Source organism: Lepidochelys kempii, chromosome 11 (assembly GCF_965140265.1).
Source record: "Lepidochelys kempii isolate rLepKem1 chromosome 11, rLepKem1.hap2, whole genome shotgun sequence".
Classification (NCBI taxonomy): Eukaryota; Metazoa; Chordata; order Testudines; family Cheloniidae; genus Lepidochelys; species Lepidochelys kempii.
The window spans coordinates 46,772,235-46,798,239 of record NC_133266.1 but is presented as its reverse complement, the minus strand read 5'-3'; the positions used below and the strand labels follow the sequence as shown (position 1 = coordinate 46,798,239).

Genomic DNA, 26,005 nt, shown 5'->3' with positions numbered 1-26,005 from the left:
ATACCTATCCTTATTTGAATGCCCAGATTCCTTTAATACTTTGCATAGTCCTTTTTGGGCACAGGCATCTTGGAAAACTTAAAACTTTAATTTTTTTATGTTAAAGTTTAAGTGGGGTAGCAATATTCTATCTCTTTTATGCCTCTCTCTCTCTCACCCTTTCTCCTGATCCTGGGCAGGTAGTGAAATTATAACTCCATTCTTTGTGTATGTCTTATCCGTACAGTTCTCCAACACCTCAAAGTTCTCCACCTTTTCACATATTCTGTACAAACCCCTGACTCTTCTCTCCCCAGTTTGTTCATAGTAAGATTTGTTTGTTCATGTAGTTTAAATATATATTTTACAAACAAATTAGACAACATACAATTAAAATGGTGATATGGTGTAAAGTTTAAACAGTTATTTTCCCCCCCAAGTTGGTTGAAGCCAGCTTACTTCACCACAGGTAAAAATACTGGAAACATAGGAATCCTACCTCTGCTACAGGCTTACATGATTTCTCTCTTTATACTTTAGACAAAGTAATAATTCATGAAAATGAATTTTTGTCCCACTTTTGTTCTAATTAATTATATTATATTTTTACATTTTTAAGTCTGATTACTTCTTTATAGTCTATCTACTTGAAAAATATTAAGATAGTATCGGAGGTCACTGTAATTCTACAGTAAACTACTTGAGTTAACAGTCTGATAGTAGCAACTATGAAGTGTAACAGCCTGATAACCTTTTGTTTTCCGCTGTTTTGCTTATTTATATCACTATGATAATGACATTATTATGGTGGTTCAGCAATATATTTTTACATTGCTTTCCTTGTTTTGCTTTCTCATAGTCTAAAAAATTAGTTAATATAAAATAAAAATAATTAGTAATCATTAACATTATTGAGTACACATATTACTCAATATTGAAACATCATAAAAGCATATACCTTGGTTATAGCAAATGCTATAAATGTCAGTTTCAGCAGCTGAACCCAAAATGACACAGACTGTCTTCTGGATGAAATATGGCTTGTCTTTTGAGTGGATTTTACCAGGAGTTTTTTAAGTATTCTGTTTGAAGTACAGATATTCAGGGAAGGAAGGACATACACCTGGAAGAAGGGAGCAGGCCATTAGTATCCTCTCTGTGAAGATATTTGTTTCTGTAGGAGAATCATGCCTTCAACTGATATCTCTTGAGGATTCATCTACTGCAAGAGTGCTAGCTATTCTTTGAGGATCCGTGATATTGGAAGAGGAAAAGAGCCCAGCATCAGGTTCCCTTGAGAATTCTATGGAAATGTATCTGGATGAGTCATGCAAATTTATAATTGAATTGTTCGGAAGTTTTTTCCAACACATTTGTTTTTTGTCTGATGCTCTCTTAGATAATACCATAAAACCAAGGATTGTTCTTCCAGGATGTAAAGATATACATGATCTAAATACCCAGGATGAGCCATACCTGATGGTTCTTTTTCGAGTAGTGTCTCTAAGGATGCCCGCTTCAGGTTCACATCTGCCCTTGTGCCTTTAATCAGAGATAGTTGGTAGCAGTGTCCATTCAGGCATGAAGGCAGTAAATTTCTAGTTCAAGAGACCTCTCTAACCAGCAGTTGGGACCAAAAGACACATCCTGGCCTATTCAAGGAAGGAGTAGAAAGGCTCTAGAAGTAACTCTGTCCAGCCTCCTTCTGCTTGACGAGCTATCACCATAATGTGAGGAATCTGAAAAACAAGGAAACTAAATGCCAAAAATATACAGATCTTCTGGGGTGGGGGAACTCTAATTAGTCTTTAAGTTAAAGCATAATTTCTCAAGAATCTCTGAAGCCGATTCTCAAATGTACATATGACCAAAATTTCTAAAACAAGTATAACACTCAAAGAAGATTCAGTTCTCTCAAGTATTTTTGCTTCGTGTTCCTATTGTGCCTATTCTAGTTGCATATCATCCTGGCGGTCCTCAGTATGTTAAGGGATAATTATCAAAAGTGATTCACTCTGCCAGACTGTTGCAATGATGAATGAAGAGCAGATCAGATCATTTATTGTAAATTTGTACAGTAAACATGCTGAGTCTCTGTCATATTAGTCTCTCTAGTTTTGTATGGGTTCTCATTGTGGATTAACTAGTTTTAAAGTTACTGTAGGCTTTTATGGAAGAAGGGATTTGTGATTAACATTTGCTTCCTCTAGCATCAGGTTATTTTGTTGTGTCCTTAATTTTGATGCTCCTAGCTAATCTTGACAAGATTATATATCAACATTTGAAGAACTGGGCTAGATTTTCTATACTTCCTTTCAGTTTTCAGTGAATATGAAAATATACAGTAAACATTCTTTAATACTTTTAGTCCTTTAATTTACATTCTTCAAAACAAATGGGTTAGTCGTGCTATTTTTATTCCTAGAGTTTTCCAAGGTTTTGATACTTGGAAAAGTTAATTGTCTTCAACGCAAAAATATCTTTTTTTTCCTTGATATTGAAATAGCTTTATTATTAGTATTTGTTGAATCTCTTAGAGTATGGTATAGGCACCTTTTAAAATTCAAATGTTCAGATGGGTGTTCAGATGTTTTGTGTTATTCCTTTTCAATCTTCAAAGTAAGGTGAGTGAAGAAAGGGCAGGGATCCTAATCAGCAATTGCAAGATGTATCTGGCTTTAGGGATTGAACTATGTCCCATTTAGGGTGAGAAGTAAAATTTTAGTTATGTCTCTTTCTGGCTTTGGAGATAATTTTTTCACTTAGTACAAATGAGCATAAGGCATTTTCATATTGAAAGTGTTATGTTCAGCAGCTCTGGTAGTATTAATGCTGTTCCCTCACAACCTTCTTGAACCCTTATGCAAGCTTACAGATAAATAACAAACTGTACTACATGTTTTCTGAATTTACACTTGAAGGCAGTACTGCACAGAGCACATATATGTATGTAGGTATTTCTATTAGAGAGCACGCATGTACAGATATTAATTTACTTTAGTATTCATTATGAATTTGTTCAAATCATACATTGTAGAGAATTACCAAAGAAACAGTTACTCTATGGAGCAGTCCTCGGTTTTTACAGCTCAAAATCAGACTCACTGTTACTGGCACATAATGATGTAGGTGGTGGTGACTAACTTGTTCCGACTGGTTATTCTTAGCTGTAGACTAATAAGCAGGTCAGAGCTTCAGTGGCCCCAGGATTAAGGGTCAGATTAAAATAATGAGCACACTCATTCAAGAAGACAGTAAGGGCCTCTAGGTTTATTATAACTACTACCCTCAAACCAAGTCAAAAACACTTTATTAATATGTTTAGTTTTTTAAAAAACATAAAGCTTTCCCAGTAATCTCAAGGATGTTTGCTTAAAAAGTTTGATTCACCTGTAAAAATATCCAAATGCTATTTGTCTTGAAACCTTTTGTGCTTTTTTTTTTTAGGCTTTCCAAATAGACCAAAGTCCCTAAAAGTATTTGTTAACCCAAACAGTCATAAAAGAGAAGCTACTCATGTTTATTACGAACAAGTTGCACCTCTCTTTAAGCTTGCTGACATCAAAACTGACGTCACAGGTAAGTTGCTTTTAGAACATGATTTAATCCTTTTTTTAAAACGGATACTTAAGCAACCAAGACAACCTGAATTTACTGATAATCCTTATTGGCTTTATGTACAAGTAGTGCATTGAGAATTGAATTAAATGTAATATTACTCATTTGGTTTTATTTCATTTCACTGCTTTAGTTTTAGCAATTCCATTATTTATTGATTATATTTTATTTTGTATAGTTTTTCTACTTTAGGAATAATTTTACACTTTGTGTGGGTTTTTTTTACATCGCAGTTTGATTATTAAAAAAGGAAAGCTTGAATCTCACATAGGTCTGATGTATGTTTCTTATTTGTGGACTCTTCTTGAGTTATTAAACTTCCTGTATAATCTTTTCCTTTCACAAGGCTGTTCTTGCTTTAACTCAAATCCTTGCTATTTGGATCAAACCTGATCAGCAGAACAGATGTAAATTTGCTGGGAATTTACAAAGCTATGTAAGGTTTCTGATGATGATTTAAACTTCATGCCATTGAAGTTTCTGATGATGATTTAAACTACTACATTAGAGATTGCGTGAACCATGATATTATCTGAAACCACAAAATAATGTAGGAGTTTATGGTCTGGCTTTCCCAAGTTGTGATGGTTGTGTTTTTTATTCATGGATGTAAATGTAAAATAATAATAATAATAATAATAATAATCCATTCCTCCTTTTGGCTGTTTTTATTCCCATGCGGAAGGTACTAACCCCTTTTTGTAGTCAATGGAGCAAATCCAGTTCCCTTCTCTGTAGCCTCACAAGTGTGGGAGGTTAGGGGAGAAAGAGATTCCACATAGCATGGAACACTGTTTATGTATGAATCACCTCTGCAATAAAGTACTGTACATGGAGTGGGAGGCATGCTGCTCTGTGGATCTTCCCATTCTTCCTTCCCCATAAGAGATTTTAGATGCATTGAGGTAAAATAGCTTCTGCTGAGTGTTCCTGCAAGCACTTTATTGTGTGGGGAAGAGGATTCCTTCCCCAGTCCCCTGAATTTCTCTCCAGTCTCTAGCCTGGTTGAACTGGCTGCACCCTGGGATCTTAATCTTAGCTAAAGTGTTGATTACTTTTCCAGCACAAATTTAATTTCTGTACTGTAGTAACTTTTTCCAAAATTGTTTTCAAGCATACACTAATGCTGCAAAAGCTGCATTATTACATTTCCATATTCCTGCCAGTCCTGCCCAGTGGATAGACACCCACTGATGAGCAGGTTGTATTTGCTTGAAGGCCAAAAAGTTTGTTTTATTATTTTTACTTTTCAAATGTTTCCTCAAATATTTGGGGGTAAATTTAGGTCATTTTTGGTGTTGTGCAAGATATTGCACATAAGTCTAAACAAATAAAAAGATTTTATGACGTTTTTTCTCTTGCCCTGCATTATATCCTACATCAGATAGGCATGAAAAGTGCCTTTTCTGCCTTGAGGAAAATTACTCCATTCAGGGTATCAGTGTTCTTTAGATGAAGTCAAGGAAAGAATGATTTATAGTTTCAGCCATTAGTTCCAAGAGGCCACAGGGGAGAAAAAGCCGTTATTTGGCAAGATATTGCCATTAGATCTGGCTGTATCCCAGAGGGGTAAGCATCTCCAAATCCTAGGAGTTTTCAGAATTATAGGGTTTCTTGGATGTAGTCAGATCACTTGTCTGCACTGGGGTGCTTGCTGGACTTGTCTAGTCAAATCGCCTGACCCAGCATTCTCCAGAGACTTGATAGAAGCCCTGTTGGATGATGTGAAACAGTCATCTGTGCAGAGCCTCAATTATTTCTGCCAGGGGACTTGTCAGACTAGTTCCTTCAAATATGTTCTATGGAATTATCTTCCCCTCAGCAGAGTGTGGATAAGTGTGTTGATACAATTAGGAACCCAGGGTCTGGCTCAAGCTCTCTTTCTCAAAGGATCTAGGATGTATACAGTTGCTGCTGGATCCAAATTTAATGTGGTGGACTTCTTAGCTCTGATAAGCTGATTTCATCCCACACTGCTGCAATTCCACATCCCGGCGAGCCTGATTCATAATATAGGAAAAAATCTGGTGCTTCAGGTGTCTCCTTGTACAGATCCATAATATATTTTTGTGTAAGTATTGTAGATTGAGGCCCTATGATCCTCTGCCTTCTGCATCGGTGGTCTCTTAGTGAAAGGTAGTGAAAAGAGGCATAGGTGTCCTCCTCCCGGGAAGTCTCCTCCAAAGAAGATGAAGGATCCTGTGGAGATTCTTTAGCCTCCTCCACCTGAGTCCTCTAGATAGGAGGTACTACCTGATCTAGAATCGGATGCACTCTCAGGAAGAGGAGAAACCAGTCATAGTGACCCCTCTGCTTCATCCCTTGCTGTAGTTGTCTTAAAGCTTTCTCTTCTTTTCCAGCTGACACAAAGACTTCCAGGACAGAGTGGATGGAATAGCTTGTAGCTTTACCCAGTTAGATGCATAAATTATCTGATGTCTTGGAGCTACAAGAGAAAGTAGCACTCCAAATCAATGAAGGTTTGCTGAAACTGGTTAAATTAATTTGTAACCACCCTGTATTGCAGGGGTCGGCAACCTTTCAGAAGTGGTGTGCTGAGTCTTCATTTATTCACTCTAATTTACGGTTTCACGTGCCGGTAATACATTTTAACATTTTTAGAAGGTCTCTCTTTATAAATCTATATTATAGAACTAATCTATTGTTGTATGTAAAGTAAACAAGGTTTTCAAAATGTTTAAGAACCTTCATTTAAAATTAAATTAAAATGCAGATATTATCAGTTTAGTGCAGTGGTTCTTAATCTAGGGTGCAAGATGCCCTTTCTGGGGGTGCGAGACATGCAAGATGTTTTTAGAAGGTAAATCATGAAAAACACAAATTAAGCACAGGCACATAAGTGCAACTACTTTGTTTCATCAAACCTATGTATTTATTAACATTATACATTTTTAACGATTACTGTAATATACAAAGTTTTCAAGTTTTTAAGCTAATTGTAGTGTAATTTTTGATAAGGGCTGCAGAGCGCTGGGCCCAGGCCAGGAGCAGAGCCCTGGGCTGGCTGCCGGTACCTCAAGCTGGCAGGAGGGCTGAGCAGGGCCAGAGGCTGGCAAAGGGCTGGGTGGCTGGAACCCCAGGCCGGGCGGCTGGAAGCCCAGACCAGCAGCGAGGTGAGCTGGGCTGGCCGCTGTTATCCCAGGCCAGCAGCAGGCTGGCAAGGGGCTGGTGGCTGGAACCCCAGACTGTCAGTGGGCTCAGCTGGGTAGCGGACAGAACCCCAGGCTGGCAGTGGTTCACCCGGCTCCTGCCAGCCAGGGGGTTCCATTCACTTCGCCCGTCAGCGGGCTGAGTGGGGCTGGCCGACAGAACTGCCGCCGGTCTGGGTTTCTGGCCACTGGCTCCTGCCAGCCAGGGTCCCAGCCACCGGCCGCGCTCAGCCTGCTGCTGGCCAGGGGTTCTGTTCACTCAGGCCGGCAGCAGGCTGAGCAGGTCCGGCGGCCAGGACCCCAGCTGGCAGCAGTGTGCCAGTAAAAATTGGCTCGTGTGCCGCCGGTTGCCGACCCCTGTTGTACTGGATCTAGGAAGTTTGATTCTTTATACTAAGTCTCTAAAAAATTATTTGAATATTTTTTCAGGATACCAGTACTTCTAAATCCATCTACAAATATGTTTTCTATAAAGTAGAGAGGAACTAAGAATTGTTAGTGAGAGAAGTATTTATTATTTGTATAGCATCCAAGGTTCCAATCAGCATCTCGGCCCCATTGTAGAGGTTCTGTGCACTTATTAAAAAAATGGTCTTTGCCCCAAAGAGTTCAATCTAGGTTACACCCTTGAGCTATGGAATGTAAGTCTTGAGAGAATTGCACCTGCTTCCTAATTGCCAGTTATTGCTCAATAAGTTTACTTTTTGACTATGTACTTGATTTCTGTAGCATGGCTGTGTGGAAACAATATATTTGGGAAGTTTTGCCCTTGACTTTATTAAGACCAGGATTTCACCTGAATTAGTTTAGTTTTTTCCTTTTTCTACTGACTGTCACATATGTCTGGAGGGCTAGGGAAAACATAGCTTTCTCACTTGTCTCTTACCTACTTTTCCATAAAAACAGGTTGTCATACCTGTTGTAGTTCCTTTTCAGACAACCTTTGACTATATCTAACTTCTGTCCTGAGACACGTGCTAGGGATGCAGAAATAAAGTTTCTAGACACCATTAATGACTGCTTCTTGCAGTGGCTAGTCCTGGAATTCTAGATTTAGTCCTAAGTGGAGCACAGGATCTGGTCCAAGAGTTGGATATAGATGAACCACTAGGTAATAGTAACCATAATATAATTAAACTTAATATCTTGTGGGGCAGGGAGGGGGGAAATACCAAAGAAGCCCACCAAAGTAGCATTTAACTTCAGAAAGGGTAACTAAAGAAAAATGAGGAAGCTAGTTAAACAGAAATTAAAAGGAACAGTCACAAAGGTGAAATGCCTGCAAGCTGCATGGAAACCACAACAGAGGCTCAAATTAAATGTTTATCCCAAATTTAAAAATTAGTAAGAGGATCAAAGAATGCCACCATGGCTAAAGAACAGAGTAAAAAGGTGGTTAGGGGAAAAAAGGCATCCTTTAAAAATTTGAAGTCAGGTCCTACCAAGGAAGATAAAAAGGAGCATAAACTCTGGCAAGTGAAGTGTAAAAGTATAATTAGGCAGGCCAAAAAAAGAATTTGAAGAGCAACTAGCAAAAGACTCAAAAACTAACTGCAGTTTTTTTAAAGTACAGCAGAAGCAGGAAGTCTGCCAAACAATCAGTGAGGCCACTGGATAATTGAGGTGCTAAAGAAGCACTCAGGGAAGACAAAGCCATTGCAAAGAAGCTAAATGAATTCTGTGCATCAGTCTTCGGGTATGTCTACACTACGAAATTAGGTTGAATTTATAGAAGTCGTTTTTTTAGAAATCGGTTTTATATATTCGAGTGTGTGTGTCCCCACAGAAAATGCTCTAAGTGCATTAAGTGCATTAACTCGGTGGAGTGCTTTCACAGTACCGAGGCTAGAGTCGACTTCCAGAGCGTTGCACTGAGGGTAGCTATCCCACAGTTCCCGCAGTCTCCGCTGCCCATTGGAATTCTGGGTTGAGATCCCAATGCCTGATGGGGCTAAAACATTGTCACGGGTGGTTCTGGGTACATATCGTCAGGCCCCCGTTCCCTCCCTCCTTCCGTGAAAGCAAGGGCAGACAATCGTTTTGCGCCTTTTTTCCTGAGTTACCTGTGCAGACGCCATACCATGGCAAGCATGGAGCCCGCTCAGGTAACCGTCACCATATGTCTCCTGGGTGATGGCAGACGTGGTACTGCATTGCTACACAGTAGCAGCAACCCCTTGCCTTGTGGCAGCAGACGGTGCAATAGGACTGGTAGCCGTCCTCGTCATGTCCGAGGTGCTCCTGGCCACGTCGGCCAGGAGCCCCTGGGCAGACATGGGCGCAGGGACTAAATTTGGAGTGACTTGATCAAGTCATTCTCTTTAGTCTTGCAGTCAGTCCTATTGAACCATCTTATGGTGAGCAGGCAAGAGATGAGGATTGCTAGCAGTCGTATTGTACCATCTTCTGCCGAGTAGCCCTGAGATGTGGATGGCATGCAGTCCTTCTGCACCGTCTGCTGCCAGCCAAAGATGTAAAAGATAGATGGAGTGGATCAAAACAAGAAATAGACCAGATTTGTTTTGTACTCATTGCTTCCCCCCCCCCATCTAGGGGACTCATTCCTCTAGGTCACACTGCAGTCACTCACAGAGAAGGTGCAGCGAGGTAAATCTAGCCATGTGTCAATCAGAGGCCAGACTAACCTCCGTGTTCCAATAAGAACAATAACTTAGGTGCACCATTTCTTACTGGAACCCTCCGTGAAGTCCTGCCTGAAATACTCCTTGATGTAAAGCCATCCCCTTTGTTGATTTTAGCTCCCTGAAGCCAACCCTGTAAGCCGTGTCATCAGTCGCCCCTCCCTCCATCAGAACCATGGCAGACAATCGTTCTGCGCCTTTTTTCTGTGCGGACACCATACCAAGGCAAGCATGGAGGCCGCTCAGCTCACTTTGGCAATTAGGAGCACATTAAATACCACACGCATTATCCAGCAGTATATGCAGCACCAGAACCTGGCAGAGCGATACCGGGCGAGTAGGCGACGTCAGCGCGGTCGCGTGAGTGATCAGGACATGGACACAGATTTCTCTGAAAGCATGGGCCCTGCCAATGTATGCATCATGGTGCTAATGGGGCAGGTTCATGCTGTGGAACGCCGATTCTGGGCTCAGGAAACAAGCACAGACTGGTGGGACCACATAGTGTTGCAGGTCTGGGATGATTCCCAGTGGCTGCGAAACTTTCGCATGCGTAAGGGCACTTTCATGGAACTTTGTGACTTGCTTTCCCCTGCCCTGAAGCGCATGAATACCAAGATGAGAGCAGCCCTCACAGTTGAGAAGCGAGTGGCGATAGCCCTGTGGAAGCTTGCAACGTCAGACAGCTACCGGTCAGTTGGGAATCAATTTGGAGTGGGCAAATCTACTGTGGGGGCTGCTGTGATGTAAGTAGCCCACGCAATCAAAGATCTGCTGATATCAAGGGTAGTGACCCTGGGAAATGTGCAGGTCATAGTAGATGGCTTTGCTGCAATGGGATTCCCTAACTGGGTGGGGCCATAGACGGAACCCATATCCCTATCTTGGCACCGGAGCACCAAGCCTGCGAGTACATAAACCGCAAGGGGTACTTTTCAATAGTGCTGCAAGCTCTGGTGGATCACAAGGGACATTTCACCAACATCAATGTGGGATGGCCAGGAAAGGTACATGACGCTCGCATCTTCAGGAACTCTGGTCTGTTTCAAAAGCTGCAGGAAGGGACTTTATTCCCAGACCAGAAAATAACTGTTGGGGATGTTGAAATGCCTATATGTATCCTTGGGGACCCAGCCTACCCCTTAATGCCATGGCTCATGAAGCTGTACACAGGCAGCCTGGACAGTAGTCAGGAGCTGTTCAACTACAGGCTGAGCAAGTGCAGAATGGTGGTAGAATGTGCATTTGGACGTTTAAAGGCATGCTGGCGCAGTTTACTGACTTGCTTAGACCTCAGCGAAACCAATATTCCCATTGTTATTACTGCTTGCTGTGTGCTCCACAATATCTGTGAGAGTAAGGGGGAGACGTTTATGGCGGGGTGGGAGGTTGAGGCAAATTGCCTCACACCAGGGCAGTTAGAAGAGCACAGGAGGGCGCGGTACGCACCAGAGAAGCTTTGAAAACCAGTTTCATGACTGGCCAGGCTACGGTGTGAAAGTTCTTTGTTTCTCCTTGATGAAACCCGCCGCCCCTTGGTTCTCTCTACTTCCCTGTAAGTTAACCACCCTGCCCTCCTCCCTTTGATCACCGCTTGCAGAGGCAATAAAGTCATTGTTGCTTCACATCCATGCATTCTTTATTCATTCATCACACAAATAGGGGGATGACTACCAAGGTAGCCCAGGAGGGGTGGTGGAGGAGGGAAGGAAAATGCCACACAACACTTTAAAAGTTTACAACTTTAAAATTTATTGGATGCCAGCCTTCTTTTTTTTGGGCAATCCTCTGTGGCGGAGTGGCTGGTTGGCTGGAGGCCCCCCCACCGCGTTCTTGGGCGTCTGGGTGTGGAGGCTATGGAACTTGGGGAGGAGGGCGGTTGGTTACACAGGGGCTGTAGTGGCAGTCTGTGCTCCAGCTGCCTTTGCTGCAGCTCAACCATACACTGGAGCATACTGGTTTGATCCTCCAGCAGCCTCAGCATTGAATCCTGCCTCCTCTCATCACGCTGCCGCCACATTTGAGCTTCAGCCCTGTCTTCAGCCAGCCACTTGCTCTCTTCAGCCCGCCACCTCTCCTCCCGGTCATTTTGTGCTTTCCTGCACTCTGACATTATTTGCCTCCACGCATTCTTCTGTGTTCTGTCAGTGTGGGAGGACAGCATGAGCTCAGAGAACATTTCATCATGAGTGCGTTTTTTTTCTTTCTAATCTTCACTAGCCTCTGGGAAGGAGAAGATCCTGTGATCATTGACACACATGCAGCTGGTGGAGGAAAAAAAAAGGGACAGCGGTATTTAAAAAGACACATTTTATAAAACAGTGGCTACACTCTTTCAGGGTAAACCTTGCTGTTAACATTACATACATAGCACATTTGCTTTCGTTACAAGGTCGCATTTTGCCTCCCCCCACCGCGTGGCTACCCCCTCAATCCTCCCCCTTCCCTGTGGCTAACAGCGGGGAACATTTCTGTTTAGCCACAGGCAAACAGCCCAGCAGGAATGGGCTCCTCTGAGTGTCCCCTGAAGGAAAGTTCTCTATTTCAACCAGGTGACCATGAATGATATCTCACTCTCCTGAGGATAACACAGAGAGATAAAGAACGGATGTTGTTTGAATGCCAGCAAACATACACTGCAATGCTTTGTTGTACAATGATTCCCGAGTACCTGTTACTGGCCTGGAGTGGTAAAGTGTCCTACCATGAAGGACGCAATAAGGCTGCCCTCCCCAGAAACCTTTTGCAAAGGCTTTGGGAGTACATCCAGGAAAGCCATGAATGCCAGGGCAAATTAATCCTTTCACATGCTTGCTTTTAAACCATGTATAGTATTTTAAAAGGTACACTCACCGGAGGTCCCTTCTCCACCTGCCGGGTCCAGGAGGCAGCCTTGGGTGGGTTCGGGGGGTACTGGCTCCAGGTCCAGGGTGAGAAACAGTTCCTGGCTGTCGGGAAAAGCGGCTTCTCCGCTTGCTTGCTGTGAGCTATCTACAACCTCATCATCATCATCTTCTTCGTCCCCAAAACCTGCTTCCGTGTTGCCTCCATCTCCATTGAAGGAGTCAAACAACACGGCTGGGGTAGTGGTGGCTGAATCCCCTAAAATGGCATGCAGCTCATCATAGAAGCGGCATGTTTGGGGCTCTGACCCGGAGCGGCGGTTCGCCTCTCTGGTTTTCTGGTAGGCTTGCCTCAGCTCCTTAAGTTTCACGCGGCACTGCTTCGGATCCCTGTTATGGCCTCTGTCCTTCATGCCCTGGGAGATTTTGACAAAGGTTTTGGCATTTCAAAAACTGGAACTGAGTTCTGATAGCACAGATTCCTCTCCCCATACAGCGATCAGATCCCGTACCTCCCGTTCAGTCCATGCTGGAGCTCTTTTGCGATTCTGGGACTTCATCATGGTCACCTCTGCTGATGAGCTCTGCATGGTCACCTGCAGCTTACCACGCTGGCCAAACAGGAAATGAGATTCAAAAGTTCGCAGTTCTTTTCCTGTCTACCTGGCCAGTGCATCTGAGTTGAGAGTGCTGTCCAGAGCGGTCACAATGGAGCACTCTGGGATAGCTCCCGGAGGCCAATACCGTCGAATTGTGTCCACAGTACCCCAAATTCGACCCGGCAAGGCCGATTTAAGCGCTAATCCACTTGTCAGGGGTGGAAAATGATTTTAAGAGCCCTTTAAGTCGAAATAAAGGGCTTCATCGTGTGGACGGATGCAGGTTTACATCGATTTAACGCTGCTAAATTCGACCTAAAGTCCTAGTGTAGACCAGGGCGAATTGCAGAGGATGTGAGGGAGATTCCCACAACTGAACCATTCTTTTTAGGTGACAGATCTGAGAAACTGTCCCAGATGGAGGTGTTAATAAAGGAGATTTTGGAACAAATTGATAAATTAAACAGTAATAAGTCATCAGGACCAGATGATATTTATCTAAGAGTTCTGAAGGAACTCAAATATAAAATTGCAGAACCACTATCTGTGGTATATGCAAAAAGAAAAGGAGGACTTGTGGCACCTTAGAGACTAACAAATTTATTTAAGCATAAGCTTCCGTGAGCTACAGCTCACTTCATCGGAGCATCTGATTAAGTGAGCAGTAGCTCACGAAAGCTTATGCTTAAATAAATTGGTTAGTCTCTAAGGTGCCACAAGTCCTCCTTTTCTTTTTGCGAATACAGACTAACACGGCTGCTACTCTGAAACCTATCACTTAAATCAGCTTCTGTAGTAGATGACTGGATGCCAATTTTTAAAAAAGCTCCAGAGGTGATCCAGGCAATTATAGGCTAGTAAGCATAGCTTCAGAGGAACTACAACAGTAGACAAATTCCTGTTATTCCCCCAAAATAGTTGTCAGTCATGTTTCCTGTTTGTTCCCTCCTCAGATGTCTTCTAAGATATTACTATTAAGAGCCCAATATGTGTGGTGTTGAAAGTCCAGGCATGGAAGGACAATTCTAATCCTATTTACATGTAAATTTGATTCAGCACAAATAGTGCTATAAAGGAATTTGATTCCTGACAGGAAAGGAGATGTTTTATTTCTTCCACAGTAGGGAGATACAGAAACTTAACTGGATTTATTTCATTTCAGAAGGAATCATATGGATAGTGTAGAGAAGTCACTGCTACAGGGAGTAAAAATCCATCAATCTGATCGGCCATTTTTTCTGCCTATTTGTTCTAGAAGGGAGAGAGAGAAACCCAGAATCTGTGCTGTCAGTCAGAAGAGAGCAAATTTACAGGCAGGTGGGATTAAAAAGTTTCATACTCCAAACAATTTTATATTTTCAGATGTTAATTCTTTTTAATATGTCACTATTAATATGTTTCATACCTTATGCACATGTAAAAGGACAGGTTACTGCACCAAAGAGCTTACAATTTAAGCCCAAACCTGCTCCTATTAAAGTTAATGAAAACAGGATCACTCCCCAGATTAGACAAAATACAGACAGATGGCCTTATCAGGCAGTGGTTACTCATGTGAGTAGTCCCATGATTTCACTGAGATTGCACATGCAAGACTGATAGGAGCAGGCTGAAAAGTTAGGCAAAAGAATATAATAGAAGAATAATGTGGTTCTGTTTGTGTATGATGTTAGTGCCAATATTTGTATATGTTTTAAAAATAATGTTTGTAATATAAGTTCAACTAAAGAAATAGGAGGTGAGACATGGAAACACACATAGATGAATAGAAACTAATTTTCTTGTATACTGGTAATGAGTCAGTTAACAATAGCATTTTGACTTTTCTTTGTTTCAAATTTTAAGGAAAAAATCTCCAGCTTTATATAAGTTTTATCATTTAACATTTGTATAATCTATAACAGATATACTGAAATACCAAGGTATGACAATAATAAAGAGTCACTGTGAATATTTTTAATCATTTAATGTGCACAAGTAAGACTAACCATCTTTCATTTAGCTGGTTTCTGCCTCAGTTGCTTTTTTAAAAAATGCAAATAAATGGAGGGTATGTTTTAACTTTTTAAAAGGATAATATTATCATTTGTCTGTTAACACTGTTTGTGCAGTAGCTAATGGAGTTCTTTCTATAAACCAAATAACCTGCCAATAGCTAAGTTTATATAAAAACTTTTGTAGATAGTTAATAGGAAATTAAACTAAGCATCGTTGTAATGACATTAACCACCTGTTTCTCTTACTAACAAAAATAGTTTTAAATTATTTTCTGATTTTTTTATTATATAAAATGCTGTCTGAACTAACTAAAAACATATTCAACATATTATTCTGAAGGCAGTTCTACTTTGGCAATATCCAGGGCATTGCAAGGTTTATTAGTTGCCTAACACTCCTCCTACAGGTAAACTGGGAAAATTACATGACAATTCTATAAATGTTAGTATAGAAATACACATTTATTTGTACATTTAAAACAGTTTTAATTGGGAATGAATAAAAGCTTTGGTAGTGTTCACTTGTACTCTTTTCAGAAGTTTAGGTACCTCACTAATAGCAATGTTAATGTCCTTTCAAATAATGACTTTGGATTTTGTCAGGCAGTAAGGTTATATGCCACAGTTCACAAACATACTGTAATATTGGGTACTTAGAATAAACATTTTTTTCTGAAATCTTCAAAGAATCCTCTATCCTAAGAATTCAGTTTGAATTCATTGTAAATTAACAGCTACATACATTCATCTTTAAAACTTAAAATGCATTGTTCAAAAGTGTCATACAGTGAACATGAACTTCTGAAGTGACATAAGAATGTGGCTAGTTAGTACAGTAAAAATCATAATATTTTTATATATCTTTTGTTTTCTCTCCCACCCCCAAACAATACAAAATATTTTAATAATCTTTTCAGAATGGTTGTAGAGAGTTCTGATGTATAGAACAGAATACAGGAAAGTAGCTGGCAATACCTATAACTGTAGGTATTCAACATTTTTGCTATTGGAAAACGATAATACAAAACTTTCCTCAAAAATTTGGATATTTTATGCCTTGCTATTTATAATACTAATATTAAATTAGTGTTTTTCTTCCATATATTATAGCACACCAGAGATTACCTTTAATTCTAATTTCTGTAGTAATATATTTTATATAGTAATACTACTATATGTTATATAGTAATGTATTTTTAGGAATCTGTGTGTGCGTGTGAGAGAGAGAGAGAGATACTAACCTCTTTGCTACTATATCACACACATGCTTGAGAATGTGATATAGGTAAATGAGTAAATTGCAATGTAACATATACCACTGCTCATTATCTTACTCTTTTCTTTATCAGCCTTTTCTGGGAAAGGTTAGTATTATAGTGTCAAATCATTTAAAATTGATACATTGTTATAACGTTTAGGTGCAGAGCAAACTGTAAAATAACACATTGGTAGGACTTGTATAAAATTACATAGTAAGAAACCTATGTACTGAGAGTCAGAGCCAGCGCTAGGCATAAGCAGACTAAGCAATTGCTTAGGGCCTCAAGCAGCTCAAGCCCCTTTTACTTGCAATGACAAGTATGTGTTGGGGGCGGGGGAAAAATATTCCTACTTAGGGCCCCCAGAGGGTAGTTGAGAGTCCAATACAACTGAAAACTTGCACTTGTTATTGATTGTAAAGTAAATAAAGTTTGTCCAAGGACTTTAGCTTTTTTTCTTCAAGTATTAGCACCAGTTAATCTGTTGCTCTACATTAGCAGTTGTAATCCTATTGGGTTTAGTCTGTGGCTAAGGACCCAGTATTTATACATGTCATGCTGAACTGTCCCACATATTGAAAGGCCAAAACGATTTGCTCACTGTCTTTTTTTGCTTTTATCTTAGTTGTAGGGGTTGTTCTTGAACCCTTAGTTTCTTGTTGGCTACTTGAGTTATGGGGCTCTGCTAGCTATGAATATGTGCTTTAAAATAGGAGCTGAATGTTGGGGAGCCGTCAGGCATCAAATCTAGGTTTTGCTGCATGATCCAGTGATTAGTTTGCTCAGATGCACTCTTAGTAAAGTTCACCGAAGAAGAGCACTATCACATGACAGCTAATGAGTTCAGAGGCATGTGTAGTTTCCTTATGAACAGTGTTCCACAGCTTTTGGTTCTTGATAGTGATTAGGTATTCTTTTCTTGGTACACTGCATCTTTAAATCTTAAACCACTTCCATAAGTGGTTTGATTAAGCTTTTAGGTATCTTGGAAATTCTCCTCTTTATGCATCATCACGAGAGTTGAGACCGGCAGGGTTTACATATTGTTCCCTGATTTGAACCCTAGAGGGGGGAAAAGAGAACTGTGTTCTTAGAAAGGGACACTAGCGCTGAAATTCACTTCCCTCACTGGTTCAACAATAAACAAAATTTCTCATTCTTCAGCGTGTGCTTCATGGTCTTTTTATTCATCCATATGTTTGACTGAAAGAGGTGGCTTCAATGTATTGAGTCGTGTGTGCTGTGTGTGTTTTGTGTAAGCTCTTTGTGAGTTGATTTCCTTGTGAATGGATGTATATTACACTAAGAAGCCTCTGAGTACATTTTAACAAATCAAAAGAAAAAAAAAAAGAAAAAAATCTAATTTAGCATAGCAAGCATACCATTTTTATTTTTTCCCAGTACTGTCATAATAAGTTGTTTAAAAGTTGCAATGTTCATTTAAAAAATTCTGGTGTAGCCCATTATCAACCATATGGTTGCAGAGGAGGATTTTTTTTATCACCATGAAATACTAATGATATGTTTTAGCCTTTTTTACATCCTCACATCAAAAGCAATGTATTTGCAAACTGTGTTATGTTAGTCACTTTTATTTTTTATGTACTATAGCTGTTGTTGAGGGGATTTAAATTCCCACCTGGAAGAACAAAGAAGCTGAATGCACCAGTGCCTTAATATTAAGCTTTTCATCCACCTAAGAATACTTCTTGTGAAGCTAATATTGTAAACAATGCTAGAAAACTGTTTGTGGTCATGTAACAATATATATGCTTCAGCAGCAAAATTGTAATTCACTAACTTTGATTTCAAGATAGCATACTGCTTCAAATTCTCCCCTGGTATGCTAACCTAGTTTATAGTTACAGGAACTTATTACTGTGGAAATTCATTAGCAATGCTGAATGATAGTTCTCTGAAGATGTTCATTCTGTTGTCGTAACTATTATGAAAAATGTATTGTAATATGTAATTAATGACTGCAAATTACATCGCTTTCTATATCTCTTTCAAATTAAATAAATATTGACGAGTACAAATATTAAATATACTTATTAGTTCGAAGCTTTCCATTCGTGTCAGCAGCATCTGAGTGGTCAATAGAAATATTACAATTATAATGTTGGGGTAGATAATACTGTGGATATGGAATCATTATTTTAGACACCAAAACTAATAATTTTAGCAATATCCAGAAACACTGAAGAAAAAGCTTGAACTGTACTAGCACCAGGGACAGACAAGCATGAAAGATTAATGTAATCTTGCATATCATGATGCACATTCTTACACAAAAAATCCATCTGCAAGTGTCATGTCAGTCAGCAGAAATCTTTGATGGGTGGATGCAGCTGGGCTGTCTCTTCTGGCAAAGCTGCCCTGGAAAATGCTAAATGTGGTTATGATTCTTTGTGCCATCTGTAGTATACTAGTTTATCCTGTCTTCATTGGCATTTTCAGTACTACACAGGGCATCAACAATCACAGAGACAGCAATATAGAGTGACAGATTCATTTCCTCCAGAGGCTACCAGACTCTGGTGTATACTTGTGCCACCTTGCTCTTCGTGTTATATTCTGTCGTCACTGGTATTTGATTTTATTTCATATTTCTATGTTTAACTCAGATTCTTAGTTAAGCAGCTTGCATATTCTAACATGGTCAATTGAATGTGGTTAGTATTTAGATAATTTACTTCTATCTGATGATAGACTTGAACTTTTCCGATAATATGCCAAATGTGCCATTACAGAAACTTGTATTTTTGACCTGTGAACAAATATTGCTCATCCTATGAATCTGAAAACACCAGCTTTAAATTAGAAACTGGCTATGTATTAGACACCACCAAATAATTTATGTAATAGAGTATGATTTTGACTTTTTTGTTTGTTTATAAAGTTGTTAAACTTTCAAGCCATTTAATACTTTTAATGCATTTAATGATCAAAATATAAGCAAAAATAAATTCTGACTTATTACTTTATTTTCATAGAGTGATAAAAAAAAGTTGTTTGAAGTTAGTTCTTAAAACTTTCAGTATTTTAATTATTAAAATATCTTTCATAGTAACTGAATATGAAGGACATGCTCTCTCATTGCTAAAGGAATGTGAACTCCATGCATTTGATGGGTAAGTTTGGTATTAGTTTTGCTTTATACTATGAGGTATCTAATAATAATCACGTAGGGCTTGTCTAAACAAGGACTTAGTTCACAACAAGCTGGGGTGTAAATCTACCCTGTACTAGCCTATTGTCCCATGGACCCTGCTGCCATGCACTAAAAGTTCCCTAGAGTGCTTTGAACTACCCCCTTTGAAAGCTCCCGTAGGTACAATTTTAGTTAATTTATAGAATGCCTGCTGGTAAAATTTTAGGTTGTATTAAATTTATTACCCCGTTTTCAGGTACATATTTGGACCAAACAGATTAGTTCTGTTCTAAAACTTGGCGCCTGTAGTGTGATTATTTCTTTTGTTTTCAAAAATTACCTTTAGTAATTTTAAATTTCATATTCTTTATTGATAATTGAATAGATAGTAATCCATAACTCTCTTATGCAGGCCTAACTCCCCCCCCCCTCCCCCGGCCGCCCAAAATAAACATTAAAGGCTTCTCAGATCATTTTCTCTTAAATGTCAACCTTCTGTATTTGCAAGAATGACAGAACTGCTGTGCTTTAAACTCATAGATTTTTTCATACAAATGGTTCCTAATGTGAAGTTTGATACTTTTCTCTTTAAAAAATGTTCAACTTGAACATTTTTTCCTTAAAACTCCTAAAAAGTGACTCAAATTAAGTTTAATCAAAGAATGGAAATATGTTTTCTTACAATATTAATAGAAATTATATGGACCCAATCCTGTCAACTTTGAAGTCAGTAGTACTGTTTTTGACATGAGCGGGAACAGGATCAGGCCCTGTGTAAATACTGTAGTGCTATATAGCATGGAAGTCTAATGGCTATTTTTACAGCCTTATTTTGAATTTGTATTTTCTTTTACTTTTTCCAGTGATCCATACAAGAAGGTTTAAATTATGCCTTGTAAACCTCAAGAGTACTTCCAGAACAATTCTACCTCTCTTACGTAATATTAGACAGTCACTTGCAAAGATAGTATTTATATTTTCACCTTCTGGTACATTGGCTTCCTAACCCACAAAGGGAGTCTCTTCTAATTTGTGGCTGAGGCATGTTGGTGTGACGCAGCTTGTTCTACCTATACAAGACTTCCGTTTTCTGTCAAATTTTGCCCCTTCATGAGATTTTGTTTTTCTTAATGGAAGGATTTTAAAATGTATGGGAAGACAAAAACTAAAAACATATGAATTGCTAAACCCTCTAAATTTTAAAAGTGTATCTGAAAATTACTTCAAAGGTCTATTTTTACATTTTGTAATCTCTTTAACCAAAAATTGGATTAGAAAAGGTAACTTCTGTGGCTTGGTGGGAGGGAGGCAGAGACAGGCAAAATGGCAGCCTATGGAATCATAAGAATTTCACTCTCTTCCCATGGATCTGTAGCTCAGCAATTATATTATCTTCGGTTACATTTTTTTCCCTTTTGTAGGTAAGTGAGATGTGCAGACAGGCAGTTCTGGTGGCTGGCTAGCAACTACCACCTTGCATCCACTTCAGCTATGGTGATAGCAATGCAAAATCTAAATCAAGACAGGGAAAAGGCACTATGTTGTGTTTCTTGCCAGAGTTCTTTGTGCACTGTGTCTAAGGATCATCTTTTTGCTCACTCAGAATGGCTGCACCTTCCATCATTAGGAAAGAAAGCAGCAGCCCTTGATTCACCAGGGGCAGTCCCCAGCAATTCCCCAACAAAACCTATTCCCAATACCTAAAGCAAAGGAGAGGCAATGTTCCTAGTGAGAGCAGGGAACTGAAGAAACTGTAGCTAATAACCCTGGGAAACTAGGGAGAGGATTCTGGACCTTGAGCCAAAAGGAATATTGTCTTGAGGAATCTACTCTCCAGAATTATCTTCCTGAGCAAGACAGGGCAGATAGATATAAGTCCCAGCAGCTGGATTTAGCTTTTGGACAGCTAGAGTTACGTTTGTTTTCAGCCTTGCAAGATGAGTGATTCTTTCCCTTTTGGTACTTGGATTTCGGCTTACATTTAAATCAGCTTTAACCAGGACATCTCCACCCCACCCTAGGGCTTGGTAGAGTGCTCAATTTCTCACACTAATGCCAAACCTTAGTACTGATATGGTGATCATGCCCCTGGTGATGCTGCTAGTCCTAGCCTGCTGTACATCCTTAGCTTTGTTTTCTTATATCCAGTCTGAACTATGATAGAAACATGGAAAATGCATGCAAGTCTTTTCTCCCTAATCCAGAGCTTAAAATGTCATTTTTGAGAGAAAATGTTCAGGTTAGACAGGTGTCAATGGAAACTGGTAAGAAGAATATTGCACTTGATGATTGTTTGTTTGTTCCCATTGGAGGCCTTCACATAGTCCCATAGAGTAGCTCAATAGAATCTAATTCTAGTCTAAACAAAGTGGTTCTTGATGATTTCTATTAAAATAACAAAAATTTGTTTTCCTTGTCTGTCTCCTTAGGCTATGCAGTGTAGTTGTAGCCATGTGGATTCCAGGATATGACCTCCCTCACCTTGTCCTTAGGCTGTGAGTTCCTCCCAGCAGGCTGACCTTCCTGAATGTCCAGAAAGTGCCCAGCAACCAGGGGCTTTTACTATAAACAAACAAAAAATACAGACATGAATTTGCTGAATCTAATGTGGGGGTGAGAACCCACTTACAGGGTTCACATTAAAGTGCTTGTAGGAGTTCTGGCTTTATATCATCCTATGGAAGATTAAGGCAGTAATGAATGCAACATAAGCCTTCAAAACTTGATATCTAACAACAACAAAAAGTAAGATCAGACAAAAAACCAAGGACTGCCATTAGCACTTAGAAAAGAACTATGCGCCAACCTTTTGTGTCATGGAGATTTAATGGTTTTTATGTGGGCAATTTTTAGCCAGAACTTCCTTTCTTGTTTGATGGGGCTGAGGTGGCTCCTGGTTTAACAATAAATAAGTAAGAAAAAACTATAGGAGATGAGGAAAAGTGTCAACGTTCAGAGAATACAACTTCAGTATTTATAGTAGGATATATTTTGTTTTCCAAAGAGTTTACCATTATAAAACTGGCTGAATTTTTGGATATAGTTGCAAGAATACAACAGAAGATACATACATGCATGCAGACGTTTAACGTCCTCTGAACAAACTTTTACATCAATTTTATTCTTAAAAATTTTCCTAACATTGTTTGGAGCTTGCTAACGCCCATAGTTTTATTATTAAATTATGTTTATCTGGGGAAACTTCTATTAACATTCACATACATTGCTTTGTAAAACTGCTTAATAGCTGTTTAAGAAACAGAAAAAAGACACTAGCCACAGCAGTACTTTTACAGACAAAAGCATTCTCCTCTATATCCACAGCAGGTGGGAGTTTAATTACCTACTACAGAAACAATGATTAAGTACCTTCATGCAAAGGATTGCTGGTAGTAGGGTTTTATGCCTTGGTATATCCCTCAAATGTTTTCACAGAGTCAGGATTAGCTCTCTTGAAATGGGTTTTAGCCTTGTTTTATTATATTTCTGGCAATTAATAAACACTGACACACATTTATGGCTTGATCCTGTAACGTCCTGTTCTGTCCCTCATCCAGCAAAGAACTTAAGCAAGAGTTTAATTTTATCCATATGAGTAATCCAATGGCGAGAATATTCAGCACCTTATTTAAACTATCTTGCATAGCTGATTTATACATAAGAGTTGTTAGATAGTTATTCACATATAATATTTAATTTTCCTCTGAAGTACAAAGGAATATACATTGGAGAGAGCAGAAATAAAGGGTATTACTGTTGTATTTAGATTTTAGAATAGCCAATGAAGCAGTGAAGTTTTGATCTCTTTCCAGATATGACTATACAGTTATAGTTCTGTTATGCTTCTGAAGCCACACTCTTTTTTGTATTTTCAGTTATATCTTATATCTGCCACTTGTGGTGTCCATAAAAATGCATAGAGCAAAATTTTGAGCTCAGCTGTCCTGACGTACGTCTAGCGTACATAGTCTTCAATGAAGTTATTTAGGATTTACATCAATATATATGAAAGCAGAATTTAACTCAGTGTTTTGGCTTTAAGGCAAGCCTTACTAAACATAACTCAAAGTTACTGCCATTTAGTCCCTGCACTTGCTACTAAATCACAGTAAGGCTTCCAAAGGTTCACACAGACCTGGAGCCAGTGACCAAATAATTGATATTCTAGCTTTATCGGCTAGAGTCCCCATGGCAAACCTTCTGTTACGAGCACATGGACCACCTTCAATGTCATGGCATAAAGCTCTTTTCCAGGCCCCATCCCTTTCCAGTCCCTGAATGTTTTAGCCCTCCATTCTAAAGCTGCAGCCAGCTTCTTTGAGAGGCAAAGATGTTTCAGTTCATGTCACGAGACTCTTGCCCACCAGTTTTTGACACTCAAATTATTTACCACTTTACTTGAAGCAGTAGAATGCCTCCTCTACTTACCTGCCGCATCCATATGCAGGTACATCGAATAACACTCAAATCAGTGACCTGAAGAATATTTAGGCCTATGATACCACAAGATATACCAAAGTAGTGTGAAACAGAATGTGGCAAATGCATTATGAGAAAAATTCTTTCCTGAACTAAATAAGATGAACTGCTAAATGTCTTTGTGCCATCTGGCCCAAAGCAGAAGCTTGCCCCTTATATTCCAGCACCTGTTTGCCCAGCAAGTTTTGAGAGTATTTAAAAATCGAATTTATTTTTCATTATTTATATTATTTATTTTCTTTTTGAATTGTGCCCAGTTTGGATTATAAACATAGATTTAACAGTTAGGCTTTCATTTGTAGTCTGTCTGGTCAATTTTATTTTCTAGTTCCTATGTGTAACTTTAAGTGAGTGTTAATGTGTTTTGCAATGACCAGATTTGGTGATCCTTTTTATGTTGATTAGTATCTTGCTTCTCAAACAATCTCATTGAGACTATATGGGATTGCCTGCAGGAGCCAAGGTACTACAGCATGTGAGTAAGGGTGGCAGAATCTGGCACAGTACTAACAGTGGAGTCTTTCTTAAAATAGGTAATACTGACTTGTCACAGGATAGCCTTAATAATAAAGAATAACACATAGAAATCATGTCATTGTGAAGAATATGGGGAGTGCCTGTAATAATTCATGACTATTATATATTCTGTTTGTCTGATTGCTCTTGTGTTGTTTCCTATGTGTGTACGAGGGGTTATTTTAAAGGGCTGCACATACACAGAAAGAGGTGCACTCAGAGAGATCAAGAAAAAGATCAGAGTGCAGTTAGCTCTATAACTGTGACAGTCATGTTGAAAAGAAGAAACCAATGCCTTGTAACATTTATAGATTCATAGATATTTAGGTCAGAAGGGACCATTATGATCATCTAGTCTGACCTCCTGCACAACGCAGGCCACAGAATTTCACCCACCACTCCTGCAAAAAACCTCACACCTATATCTGTGCTATTGAAGTCCTCAAATCATAGTTTAAAGACTTCAAGGAGCAGAGAATCCTCCAGCAAGTGATCCGTGCCCCATGCTACAGAGTAAGGCGAAAAACCTCCAGGGCCTCTTCCAATCTGCCCTGGATGAAAATTCCTTCCCGACCCCAAATATGGCGATCAGCCAAACCCTGAGCATATGGGCAAGATTCATCAGCCAGATACTACAGAAAATTCTTTCCTTGGTAACTGGGATCCCACCCCATCTAATATCCCATCACAGGCCATTGGGCCTATTTACCATGAATATTTAATTACCAAAACCATGTTATCCCATCATACCATCTCCTCCATAAACTTATCGAGTTTAATCTTAAAGCCAGATAGATCTTTTGCCCCCACTGCTTCCCTTGGAAGGCTATTCCAAAACTTCACTCCTCTGATGGTTAGAAACCTTCGTCTAATTTCTAGTCTAAATTTCCTGGTGGCCAGTTTATATCCATTTGTTCTTGTGTCCACATTGATACTGAGCTTAAATAATTCCTCTCCCTCTCCAGTATTTCTCCCTCTGATATATTTATAGAGAGCAATCATATCTCCCCTCAACCTTCTTTCAGTTAGGCTAAACAAGCCAAGCTCCTTGAGTCTCCTTTCATAAGACAAGTTTTCCATTCCTCGGATCATCCTAATAGCCCTTCTCTGTACCTGATCCAGTTTGAATTCATCCTTCTTAAACGTGGGAGACCAGAACTGCACACGGTATTCCAGGTGAGGTCTCACCAGTGCCTTGTATAACGATACTAAAACCTCCTTATCCCTACTGGAAATACCTCTCCTGATGCACCCCAAGAGCGCATTAGCTTTTTTCACGGCCATATCACATTGGCAGCTCATAGTCATCCTATGATCAACCAATACTCCAAGGTCCTTTTCCTCCTCCGTTACTTCTAATTGATGTGTCCCCAGCTTATAACTAAAATTCTTGTTGTTAATCCCTAAATGCATAACCTTACACTTCTCACTATTAAATTTCATCCTGTTACTATTACTCCAGTTTACAAGGTCATCCAGATCCTCCTGTAGGATATTTCTGTCCTTCTCTAAATTGGCAGTACCTCCCAGCTTTGTATCATCCACAAACTTTATTAGCACGCTCCCACATTTGTGCCAAGGTCAGTAATAAAAAGATTAAATAAGATTGGTCCCAAAACCGATCCTTGAGGAACTCCACTGGTAACCTCCCTCCAGCCTGACAGTTCACCTTTCAGTAGGACCCATTGTAGTCTCCCCTTTAACCAATTCCTTATCCACCTTTCAATTTTCCTATTGATCCCCCATCTT

The 26,005-nt window shown here is 39.5% G+C and overlaps 1 protein-coding gene across 8 annotated transcripts in view; it reads left to right on the top strand.

Moving 5' to 3' along the window:
• CERKL (CERK like autophagy regulator) overlaps positions 1 to 26,005 on the top strand; it is a 97,553-nt gene that overhangs the window by 53,323 nt on the left and 18,225 nt on the right. For all 8 annotated transcript variants that reach the window (XM_073306063.1, XM_073306061.1, XM_073306062.1 and 5 more), the window contains exons 3-4: positions 3,427 to 3,558; positions 19,178 to 19,241. In XM_073306063.1, the coding sequence (XP_073162164.1) occupies positions 3,427 to 3,558; positions 19,178 to 19,241 (196 nt within the window). The remainder of the gene's footprint in view (positions 1 to 3,426; positions 3,559 to 19,177; positions 19,242 to 26,005) is intronic.